Source organism: Urocitellus parryii, chromosome 4, assembly GCF_045843805.1.
Source record: "Urocitellus parryii isolate mUroPar1 chromosome 4, mUroPar1.hap1, whole genome shotgun sequence".
NCBI lineage: Eukaryota > Metazoa > Chordata > Mammalia > Rodentia > Sciuridae > Urocitellus > Urocitellus parryii.
Window position 1 is genome coordinate 63,726,927 of NC_135534.1, and position 13,584 is coordinate 63,740,510.

At 37.0% G+C, this 13,584-nt stretch overlaps 1 protein-coding gene across 1 annotated transcript in view; it reads right to left on the minus strand.

Annotated features, from left to right (window-relative positions):
* Fchsd2 (FCH and double SH3 domains 2) overlaps positions 1–13,584 on the minus strand; it is a 251,959-nt gene that overhangs the window by 16,285 nt on the left and 222,090 nt on the right. Inside the window, exon 13 of the mRNA XM_077796870.1 lies at positions 9,318–9,479. Coding sequence (XP_077652996.1) covers positions 9,318–9,479 — 162 coding nt within the window. The remainder of the gene's footprint in view (positions 1–9,317; positions 9,480–13,584) is intronic.

Genomic DNA, 13,584 nt, shown 5'->3' on the forward strand with positions numbered 1-13,584 from the left:
ATTTTTTTCTAAATATTTTTGTAGTTGTAGATGGACACAATACCTTTATTTTATTTGTTTATTGTATGTGGTGCCAGGGATCAAACCCAGTGCCTCACACATGCTAGGCAAGTATTCTACCACTGAGCCACAGTTCTGGCTCCAACCCCTCACCTTCCCACCCCCACCCCATGGTGGAGGAGATGGAAGTCAGGGTCTCCTACATGCTACCTCTGAGCTACACACCAGCCCCCTCCTCTACCCTCTTGACTCAGCATTTCTAAAATTACATTCTTCTTCTATTATCTAAAGAACTGCACTCAATTCTTTTTCTTCCGGTCACTTGACAGAACTTCAAACAAAATGATTTTTTTCTAGCTGTACTAGTATTTTTCCTTCCTTAGATGTTGTAAAATGCTTACTGTTATTGCCAGAACAGATAAGAAGAATCTTTTTGAGTTGGTTTTAGTAGCGGTCTTCTTGTACTCAGCAAAATAACCTCAGATGGGCACCATGGGCTTTGCGGTACTCTCTAGGAAGCAGTGGGCTCTGAGTCTGTTGGACTTGAGTGTGAGAGCTGACCATGTCACCTCCTGTGTAACCCTGGGCAAACTACTTAACTTCTCCATCTCAATTATCTCATATCTCTAATGAAGTTAATGACTGGTTCACATGGTACCATAAGGATTAAATGAGGTAATACATTTAAAACCCTTAATGCATGCTTGCTGCACAGGAGGCACTTAATAAACCATTAGCTTTTATTGTTTCTATGAGGTAGGGAGAATCTAGATAAAGAATCTGATAATACCCAATACAGGGGAAGGCAGCTGCTTATAGAAAATCAACAACAGAACCTCTGAACTCCATGTGGACAGAGAAGTGATCACAGTGAACATTATTCCAAATATGACACAAAAAGTTATGAAATATATGAAAAAGTATCAGGAAAATGGATTCCTGCTTCCAAGCAAGATGGAATATCAGGGACTAAACTAACTAAAAACTGTTCAAAATATATGGAAGAGGGCTGGGGTTGAAGCTCAGTGGTAAAGCGCTTCCTTAGCATGTGTGAGGCACTGGATTCAATCCTTAGCACCACATATAAATAAATAAATAAATGTATTGTGTCCTTTTACAACTAAAAATATTTAATAAATATGTATTTATAAATATATATATGTGTGTATATGTGTGTGTGTGTGTGTGTATGTATATATATAGTTTTTAAGACACTGGACATTAAGTAATGACCTACTGCCAGAAAAAGTTCCTAGGCTGAGACATAGGAGAGGGAATCCAGGCAGAGAGGATGATGGTCTCCCAGAACTGATGAAGCAGAACTAGGAATTCAGGAAGGCCAAAGTGGCTGGAGTTGAGACTGCAGAGTGATGAAGAGGAGGGTGGGAGAGAGAGACAGAGATAGACAGATATCATGGGAAACCTGCAGAGGACACCTTCAAGTATTCAGCTGAGTACTGATCAGTACATGTTATGTGAAGAAAGTATTTGTGGCTAAGAATAGAACCACCCAAATGGATTAGAGAAAATGATCCACAGATGTTGCACAGATTTGACAATAATTCCTGTTCTCTCCTAATAGAATAGAAAACCTCAGAAGGCTCAGGGCATCAGGTGGAGTTCTCAGAAAACCAGTAAGGATACAGAATAACCAACTTGACTTAACTGACATTTACAGAACATAACACCTAACAGCAGCAAGTACATGAGAAACATTTACCAAGATATACCATATACTGGGTCACAAAACAATTTAGTAGGATTCAAGTATGTCAAGTATGAAAGTACAACAGAAACAGGAGGATCAAGTCCAAGGTTAGCCCAGGCAACTTAGTAAGACTACGTCTTAGGGGCTGGGGATGTGGCTCAAGCGGTAGCGCGCTCGCCTGGCATGCGTGCGGCCCGGGTTCGATCCTCAGCACCACATACAAACAAAGATGTTGTGCCAGCCGAAAACTAAAAAATAAATATTAAAAAAAAATTCTCTCTCTCTCTCTCTGTCTCTCACTCTCTCTTAAAAAAAAAAAAAGACTACGTCTTAATATATAAAATAAAAAGAGCTGGGGATATAGCTCAATGGTAGTATGCCCCTGTGTTCAATCTCCAGTACTGACAAAAAAATTATGTAAAAATGATTTAGAAAACCCAGAACAACTTTGAGAACATCTTTAAGAAGGTGGGGGAGCCAGGTGTGATGGCACACGCCTGTAAATGCAGCATTCAGGAGGCTGAGGCAGAAAGATGGTGAATTCAAAGCAGGCCTCAGCAACTTAGTGAGACCCTGTCTCAAAATAAAAAATAAAAAGGGCTGGGATATGGCTCAGTGGTTAAGCGCCTCTGGGTTCAATCCTTGGTACAAAAAAAAGTTGGAGGACTTATCCTCCCTGACTTCAACATTTTATAATTTTTTGGGGGATGGTGTTTATTTCTACTCAACAAAAGCCAACCTGTTACTTGGAACACCTTAAGACTCCTAAACAGTTCCCCTCTTCAAATCCTATCTTCACAGATAGTATAGGTTGATTCCAATCACAGTCATGCATTGCTTAGAGATGGGGGACTACATTCTGAGAATGCATTGTTAGATTGTTAGGGGTTTTTATCATGGTGTGAACATCACAGAGGATGCTTACACAAATTAAGAGGCCTATATTACTACATGACAATTTTTTTCCCTTTCTATATTAGATGACATAATTCTTAGGGGACCATCATCATATGGGCACCCATTGTTACATCTTGGCAGCAAGTTTTTACCCCTCACACATCAGATCACACACTAATCTCTAAGGTATATAAAGAACTCAAAAAGCTAAACACCAAAAACAAACAAACAAACAAAAAACCCAATCAATAAATGGGCCAAGGACATGAACAGACACTTCTCAGAAGAGGATATTCAATCAATCAACAAATATATGAAAAAATATTCATCATCTCTAGAATTAGAGAAATGCAAATCAAAACTACTCTAAGATACCATCTGACTCCAGTCAAAATGGCAGATATTATGAAGACAAACAACAATAAGTGTTGGTGAGGATGTGGGGAAAAAGGCACACCCATACATTGCTGGTGGGACTGCAAATTGGGGCAGTCAATATGGAAAGCACTATGAGATTCCTTGGAAATCTGGGAATGGAACCACCATTTGACCCAGCTATCCCTCTCCTCAGACTATACCCAAAGGACTTACAAACAGCATACTACAGGGACACAGCCACATCAACGTTTATAGCAGCACAATTCACAATAGCTAAACTGTGGAGCCAACCTAAATGCCCTTCAGTGGATGAATGGATTATTTTTTCTTGTAAGAAAATAAGTTAATTCCTTTATTTCATAGAAATCATAATTGATGAGATAGTTTTAAGAACTTTGAATTAATAACTTAATTTCCTAAAAAAGTCATCATAAACGAAATAAAGTTGATAATATTCCACTATGTAGAGATAAATATCATTACTTTTTTTTTTTTAAACTATGTCGCCTCTGCTGCTTTCAAATTTGCCTTTTCTGTCTCAGGAGTAACTGGGATTACAGGAGTTTGCCACTGCATTCAGCTCATTATCTTTTCTGATGGCCTTTCTTCTAGTAATAACATATATGTATATACAGTTTTTATAATTTATTTATCCTCACATTTTTGTGGTAAGAGCATATAACATCTACTTTTGTTACATTTTTCATAAATAACATACCGTAATTAACTATAGCTACTTTGCTGTACAATAGATCTCCTCATTTATTCTTTTCTAACTATGATCATATTTTCTTTAACCATATACCTCCACCCAATCATCCCAACCTCTAGGAACCACCATTCAACTCTACTTCTAATTTTTTTAAGATTTCACATATAAGAGAGAACGTGCGATATTTATCTTTTTTGTGCCTGGATTATTTTACTTGACATAATGTCCTTTAGATTTATCCATGCTGTAATGAATGACAGGACTTCATTCTTTTTATGGCTCAACAACATTCATATATATATATATATATATATATATATATATATATGCCATATTTTTAATTAATTAATTATTTGGTACTGGGGCACTTAACCACTGAACCATATTCCCAGACCTTTTTATTTTTAAATTTACAACAGGGTTTTGCTAAGTTACTTAGAGTCTCACTAAGTAACTGAGGCTGGCTTTGAACTTGTGATCCTTTTGCCTCAGCCTCCCAAGTTGCTGGAATTACAGATATGCACAATTGAGCCCAACTAAATGCCACAATTTAAAACATCAGAAATCTGATGATGGACGTTTAGGTTGATTCCATATCTTAGCCATTGTGAATAGCACTGTGATAAACATGGGAAAGTATATAACCTCCTTCAACATACTGATTTCATTTCTTTTGAATATGTACCCATTAATGGGATTGCTAGATTGGCACTTGTTATTATGGCTATGCAGAAAGTCAAGGAACATAGTATACACCCCCTCAGAGTGAGATTCTGTACATCTTTTCGCCTACCTTTTGGCTGTAGCTGTCATTAAGTGAGACTGGTTCTCTTGATCTGTGGACACTAACTTAATACACATATTCAATTTAGTAATTCTCAGTACCTAGTGAAGGGTCTCATAAGAAGGACTGGCTCAAGGCATACTTATTGAAGTAAGCTGTTCCTACTGAGGATTTGTTAGTTTCACTAAAAGAGTAGGCTCTTTTGAATATGGAGTTTAGTTAAATAAAAATCACGATTGCTCATTTGGAAATACTGTAAATGCAAAAGCAACTGAAAATTTTTGTAGGCACATTCTACAAACTGTTTCCAACAGTTTGCATTCATAAAAATCCGCTGTTTCTTTTCATTGGGATTAGCTTAAACGAAAAACAGATTTTCATATTCAAAAACAAAGACCTCTATACTGTAAGAACTATTAGGCAATACCTGGGCTGATAGAACTAAACTGCATCTCAATGGTTAAAAATGTTTAATCTACTGGGCTGGGGATGTGGCTCAAGCGGTAGCGCGCTCGCCTGGCGTGCGTGCGGCCCGGGTTCGATTCTCAGCACCACATACCAACAAAGATGTTGTGTCCGCCGAGAACTACAAAATAAATATTACAAAAAATCTCTCTCTCTCTCTCTCTCTCTCCCTCTCTCTTAAAAAATGTTTAATCTACTAATAAATTTGAGAGGTTTTCCATTACAAAAAAAGATTAATTTCCTTGCATTTCAATCATACTATTCAACATGGTCTTCATAATGACTGGAGTCAGAATTTCTATGTAACTTCTCATATTCAATAGTCATACTCTTAGGGAGGCTACACGACAAAGTTGATTGTTTGCTTTTGTTCAATATTTGGGGGAAGTGGCTAAAGATAGGGAAGACAAGTACACAGTATTAGCTATAATTAGAAAGTTTAAGAAAAAAATATTAAACAAGGACTACAAATCTCTGACCAACTAATCCCACTCTGAAAATCTGTACTACAGGAAAAATTCTCAATATGGAAAAATACAGTCACCTGTTGGTATCCAAGGCAGGTTGGCTCCAGGACCTCTCATGGATACCAAAATCTATCAATGTCCAAATCTCTAATATAAAATGGCATAGCATTTGCATATTAAACAACACACATTCTCCCATGTATTTTAAATCATTGCTTACATTGCCTAATACAATGTAAATGCTATGTAAAAAGTTGTTACTGGGGCTGAGGTTGTAGCTCAGTGGGAGTGCTTGCCTAGCATGTGTGAGGCACTGGGTTCGAGTCTTAAGAACCACATGTAAATAAATGAAATAAAGGTCCAGTGACAACTAAAAAAATATTTTTAAAAAAAGTTGCTATACTATTTTGTTCAGGGAATATTGATAAGAGGAAAAAAGTCTGTATATGTTCACAATTGAAGCGATTTTTCTCCCAATTTTTTTGATCAGTGGTTGGTTGAATTCATGGATGCAGAACTCAGGGACATGGAAAGCCAATTATATGTGTAAAAATGTTTTATATTATTTAAAATAGCAAAAATTTGGAGGCAGTCTAAATAACGAGCATATTAGAGAACATTTAAGTGAATTTTATTATGCCTTCCTAATGTAATACTGTACAGGCACTGGAAGAATAATTATGAAGATCATCCAGTGACAAGGCATGTTAGGTTGAAAAAATACAAAATTAACTTAATTATGATAAATATATTAAAAATATATATATCAGTAATGAATATATTTCAAAACATGTTGTATACCATAAATATATATAATTTGTGCTTGCCAATTACATGAAAATGAAGAAAAAGAGGAATGAAATATACCACATTGCTATCTGTAGTGTTAGGGAACTATTGATCATTTGCCTCCCCATTCTGTTTTCTAAATTTTTTTTTTGTAATATAGTTATGTGACTTTTCCTATCATAAAGTTAATATAATTTCAAAAGTTAGGTTGTAAATTGGTTGTGGATTTTGAGTAAGGGAAAACAAAGAAAAAAAAAAGGAGGGATGAATGACATAAAGACAGACTGGGTCACTGGCAGCAATTCAAACACAGGAAGCTCTTCAGTTACCCACCAACTGAACATTTACACCAGCCTACAGTTCTCCTTTTAAACAATGTTGCGATATTCTGAGATTCTTTTTTTCTTCTTCCCAGTTTTATATTCTGTACCACGTATGAAGCAGAAGACAAAGAGTCAATACCCAAGTATAGTTCCTTCCTTATTCTATAAGGTAAATAGACTGTATATTGAAAAAACATTTATATTTTATAAGGCAATTTTTAGTTATACTGTTAATGTCTACCAGTAGTATCAATCACATTTTCTAGATGACTAATGCTTTTGTTGGCATCTATAATGGAAGAAAATATTTGGATGCTAGAATGTGTGCTTCTGCTTTACATTTGTCAGCCAGCTAGCTGTCAGTGTGAAGAGATACAATCCTCTCTAAATTATTTTAGAGATGTTATTCAAAAGCAGGTTAAATAAATATTGGGACCTCATTAAGCAATTTTGTGACTGAATCTCTCTTTAATTTATATTGTCAGTAGATCTTCTACAAAATATAATCCCTCAATGAAGAGGGAAGACAGGATTCCCAAGACTGACTAGATAGAAGGAAAATGTGGGATGAGATTGCAAAATACTTCCTTCACCAGAGACTACGACATGTCTCTAGATGAGCTGATGTCTACATACCACTAGATGCATATCTCCTTCATTCCCCTCCTTTATACCCAGGAGCCCTTCCTCTTTATTTCTTGCTAAAATTCTTCAAGGACTACCTTCAAATGACATTTCCTGCATGAGGCAAACTTCTTCTAACTAGTATTGAGCTTTTCTGGCTGCATGTCACAGAACTACGAGATTTTAGAGCTGGAGATCTTAGAATCACTTAACTTAACATTCTCTCAGAAATCCAGAAAGAAGTGACTTTTCCCAAGGTGTGCTGATGATAGAGGTAAGCAATTTCAAGTGGCCACACAGTGGCCCAGTCACACACTGCTACGTATCACTAAGGTCTATGAAAGTCTTGTCTGCTCTCCCAGCTTGTAAGCTCTTTGAGGAGAAAAACAAGTTTTATTTACCTCCAATTTGCCTGGAAGTAAGCACAATGTGAGGTGATATGGACCTGCTCAGGTGGTTTAGTCAGAAGAGGTGCTAGTCCAAGGATAGTCATGGGTTTGATTAGTTAGAAACAGTGCTGCTGCTGTAGAAACCAAAAGCAAGTTTGTGCCCAGAATTTGCTGACATTATAAACTATACAACAAAGTAACCTAAAGCAGATAGGAATTAACATCTTTTAAAAGATGCAATAGGAAGAAATATTCCATGACATGAAGCAACTCTATTCTAATGAAAACATGGCAAGCTCTTCTAATCCCAAAGTCATTTGGGTGATGTGTGGTTTTTCCCCTGGACTGAATTACCATTAATAGTGAAATAAAAATAAACCTTCAATAGATCTTGTTTTCTTAAATGTATACCCACACACAATCCTTTTTAAACGTGCAAGTGTATGCCCATTAAAAAAATCAGAATGTTATGTGAAAAAACTGACAAAACTTCTAAGAATGTTTCAAAACTTTGGCCAATTTCTCTATCAAGGATGCTTTATTTCTGAAGGACACAACATTACAAATACAGTAGAACTTGGGAGATTTTAGCTTTTAGTTTGCTACTGTTCCACCCACCCACCTATGTATCCATCTTTTTCTCCATTTCTTCCTTCAACAAATATGAAGAACCTATTATGTGCCAGACATTTAGCTGTGCAGAGCAATGAACTAGGCAGATATGGCAATTATATTTCAGAGAGGAAGATAGACAATAAACAAAAGAAAACAAAGAAGTACAAACTGTGATAACACCATTAAGGAAATAAACAGGATGAGAGAGAGTAATGGGTAACAAGGTGGGAGTAGGAATTAGGTCTGACTAGAATGCATCACATATCCACCTATGTAGTATTAGGGAAATTAATGAACTTTTCTGATACTTAGATCTTTAACATGACAAACCAAAGTTGAATGGATGACATCTAAGTGGAAAGACCTTTGGATGTGAAGTAAGAAAACTTACGCTTGTGCCCCAGCCTTGACTGTCAAACCTCACCTGCAGTCTCCCTCTGAGACTGCAGGTGAGGTTTGACAATCAAGTATGAGAGCCTGTGGGAGCTGGAGTTACCTTTACACTGAGCCTCCACACTGATGAAAATTTGTTTATTTTAATTTTGAGACAGGTATGGTTATGTTGTGCAGGCAAGGTGTGAACTCCTGGACTTGAGCGATTCTCTTGTCTCAGCCTCCTGTGTCACTGACACTACAGCTGTTTGCCACCACACCTCACTCACACTTCTTTAAGATTTTACAACTCTTGGGGCTGGGGATGTGGCTCAAGCGGTAGCGCGCTCGCCTGGCATACGTGCGGCCCGGGTTCGATCCTCAGCACCACATACAAACAAAGATGTTGCGTCCACCGATAACTAAAAAATAAATATTAAAAAAAATTCTCTCTCTCTCTCTCTCTCTCTCTAAAAAAAAAATTCTAAAAAAAAAAAGATTTTACAACTCTGAATGTTTTTCATTTTCACTAAAGATGACCTCTGAAAACTTCAGAAAGACTAGGTTAAGTTTTCTATTCTACTACTTCTAGCTAAGAAGTACATTTACTTCATGAATAGAATAAATAATGAGATTGGTAGATAATCATTGATAACCCCATTAATGACAATGTATTCTTTTTCTGCACATTAAAAAAAAATTAACAAACTGCTTTTATCTTCTCTCTTCTTTTTCCTGTACTTCTTTTTCATCCTTTAGTGAAAGCCCATCATATCCAAGAAAAGAAACCATACCGAGTGTAGTGTGCCATTGCTGGTGGCTGCAGGAGTTCGGGCCCACCGCTCATTTTCCAGTTCTTCCATTACTTGGTTCATGGCACTCTTTAGCCATGTGTCCACAGAAACGCCAATCTGCTTTAGCAGGTCTAGCCGGGCTTCAGCTTTCAACTTAATTATCTAAGGAAACCAAGAAAATGATCAGAAATCAAGGCATTTTCCCCCTTTCATTATTAAATTATTTCCCATTTATTTATTTAGGACAATTTTGATATTCACAAGCAATTCTTCTTGGGTATAAAAGGTAATTTATCATTTGCAGAGAGGAGGAGAAAGGAAAAGAACGTGTATAAACACAAGAGCAGTCCCCTAAACATGGCAATAGCATACTTCTTTCTATCTATCTATTGGGGGTGGGGGTATGTGCTGGAGATTGAAGCCAAGGTCTTGTGCTAGATAAGCATGTGCTCTACTACTGAGCTACACGTCCAGCTCTTGACTGACTGTATCTTCTCAAGAGCATAGTACTGATGACACATCAAATATAACTTATGAGGGGCTGGGGTTGTGGTCAGCTGTAGAGCGCTCGCCTAGCACATTCAAGGCCCTGGGTTCGATCCTCAGCACCACGTAAAAATAAATATAAAATAAAGGTATAAAAAATTAAAAAAATATATAACTTATGAATAGGAAAAGGAAGTATGCCATAAAGCCTGCTTTTTTTCCCCCCTGTTAACAAGGCTACCCCTCAGAACATCCTGAAATCCAGTATTTTCAGCCTTATAATCCAACTCCTGGTCTTTTTCTTTTCCTCTATAATCCATCTTTTACAGGCTGTGCATGGTCTCATCATGTCACTTCCCTGCTAAAAACTTCTACAACTCTGGAGTGCCTACTGAATATAGAATTACCTAAATTTTAACACGGAACAAGCCATCTTTCAAATTCAACTGATTTCCTCCACTACTTTCCAACATCCTGTGCTCCCACACTACTATGTGCTGTTCCTCTAATATATCATGTGGTCTCATGCCTCTGTTTATGACAGTCCCTCTGTGTATAATATCTTTTTATTGCCTTTTGATGTCTGGTGAGTTCCTACCTTTCAAGAGTCAGTTCAAATATTATCCTTTCTCTGAAGATCTTCATGACCACCCCGCCTCCTTACTCCACACCCCTTTCTCTGCTCCCAAGGCAGGTTATACAGACCCACTCAAAATGTGGTAGCATACACATTACTTTATATTCATCTGTGCAACTGCTGACCTTTTAAATATAACTAGGCTCCTTTATGACTGGAGCACTGACATTCAGTGCTATTCTTCTGATAAGTGTTTCATAATTTTTTTGAATGAATATCCTATATAAAGTAACTTCTATTGCTCTTCTAAGAAAAGATTTTACTTTGAAGAGATATACTACTTCAGTTGATATTAATCTTAAGACGCATTCAGTGCCACTGAGTTAAAAACTACTGTTTCCTTTCAATAACCACTTTTTAATAATAAATGATCTCACAAGCTTAAATAACTTCTTTTTTAAATATTTATTTTTAATTTTTTCGGTGGACACAACATCTTTGTTTTATTTTTATGTGGTGCTGAGGATCGAACCCAGCGTCCCGTGCATGTCAGGAGAGAGCGCTACCGCTTGAGCCACATCCCCAGCCCCAATAACTTCCCTTTTGATTTGGCTGCCTTTGGTGATTGTTTGTTGATTAATAGTCTTTTTGCTTTTAAGTTATGATGCAGCTGTCAGAAATAGTAGGGATTGGAAAAAAGTTCCTCTTCTACAAATTCAAGAAAGGGAATGACTGCCTCGTCTTTAGTCCTTGTTACAAAAAAACTTACTAAACAAGTGACTATAAAACCAATTTTAAATCTGAAACAGTGACTGCTCTGCTACAACAGGCACGCCTCTGAAAGTCATCCTCCAATGACAGCTCCATGCTTCTCTGATTGACAATCATCTCCAGCCTCATCCAGTATTCATGCCTTTACTTCTGCTTCGGGTAGTCTGCCATCTCCAAAAACCATGGCTGGGAGCAGGGGGTGAGGTATGCAGCTCAGTGTAGAACACTTGCTTAGAATCAAGTTCTGGGTTCCATCTCCAGCAGCAAAAACACTGCTCCCTCCAACCCAATCAAACAACTGACCAAACAAACAAACAAACCCCAAACAAAACCTCCACCCATGCTAGGAGTGAGTCAATCCCTAAAACATTCCCAGTCTGCCAATCCCTAAAATTCATGCTTTCCTAAATCCTACATATCAGCTCTTGCTTTGTTTAGAGAGAATGTTTTGTAAAGATCATTCTGTTCAATAAATGTAATTCATCACACATCAATAGACTTAAAGATAAGAATCATATGATCATCTCAATAGATGCAGAAAAAGCATTCAACAAAATACAGCACCCTTTCATGTTCAACACACTAGAAAAACTAGGTATAACAGGAACATATCTCAACATTCTAAAAGCTATCTATGCTAAGCCCCAGGCCAACATCATTCTAAATGAAGACAAATTGAAAACATTCCTTCTAAAAATGGGAACAAGACAGGGATGCCCTCTTTCACCACTTCTATTTAAAATAGTTCTTGAAACACTGGCTAGAGCATTTAGACGAAAGAAATTAAAGGGATATGGATAGGAAAAGAAGAACTCAAATTAGCACTATTTGTCAACGATATGATTCTATACTGAGAAGACCCCAAAAATTCCACCAGAAAACATCTAGAACTAATGTTTGAATTCAGCAAAGTATGAGGATATAAAATCAACACTCATAAATCAAAGGCATTTCTGTATATCAGTGACAAATCCTCTGAAAGAAAAACTACCCCATTTATAATAGCCTGAAAAAACAAAAAAACAAAAACCTTGGGAATCAATTTAACTAAAGAGGTGAAAGACCTCTACAATGAAAACTACAGAACACTAATGAAAGAAATTAAAGAAGACCTTAGAAGATGGAAAGATCTCCCTTGTTCTTGGATAGGCAGAATTAATATTGTCAAAATGACCATACTACCAAAAGTACTATACAGATTTAATGCAATTCCAATCAAAATCCCAATGACATTCCTCATAGAAATAGAAAAAGCAGTTTCTTTTTTCTATTTTCTTTTCAGCAAAAGAAACATCAGTGAGGGGAATAGAGAGCCTAAAGAATGGAAGCAAATTTTTACCACATGCTCATCAGAGCACTAATCTCTAGGTTATATAAAGAACTCAAAATCTCTGACACCAAAAAAACCAAATAACCCAATCAGTAAATGGGCCAAGGAACTGAACAGATGATATACAATCAATGAACAAATATATGTAAAAATGTTCAACATCTCTAGCAATTAGAGAAATGAAAATCAAAACTAACTCCTTATTAAGATTTTATCTCACTCTAGTCAGAATGGCAGCTATTAGGAATATAAACAGGCCTGGGGATGTGGCTCAAGCGGTAGCTCGCTCGCCTGGCATGTGTGTGGCCTGGGTTCGATCCTCAGCACCACAAACAAACAAAGATGTTGTGTCCGCCGAAAACTAAAAAATAAACATTAAAAAATTCTCTCTCTCTCTCTCCAATAAGTGTTGGAGAGGATGTGAGGAAAAAGGCACACCCATACATTGCTGGTGGGACTTCAAATTGGTGCAGCCATCTGGAAAGCAGTATGGAGATTCCTTGGAAAACTGAGAATGGAATCACCATTTGACCCAGCTATCCTACTCCTCTATACCCAAAGGACTTACAAACAGCATACTACAGGGACACAGCCACATCAATGTTTATAGCAGCACAATTCACAATAGCTAAACTATGGAAACAACCTAGATGTCCTTCAGTAGATGAATGGATAAAGAAACTGTATATGTGTGTGTGTGTGTGTGTGTATATACACACACACAATGGAATATTACTCAGCATTAAAAGAGAATAAAATCATGGTATTTGCAGGTAAATGGATGGAGTTGGAAAATATAATGCTAAGTGAAGTAAGCCAATCCCAAAAAACCAAATGCCAAATGTTTTCTCATATAAGAATGCTGATTCATAATAGGGATGAGGAGGGGAACATGGGAGGAATAGACAAACTCTAGATAAGGCAAAGGGAAGGTATAGGAAGGGAGGGGGCATGGGGGTAAGAAAGGAAATGGAATGAAATGGACATCATTACTCTAACTACATATATGAAGACATGAATGGCATGACTCTACATTGTGTACAACCAGAGATATGAAAAATTGTGCTATATATGTAATATGAATTGAAATGCATTCTGCTATC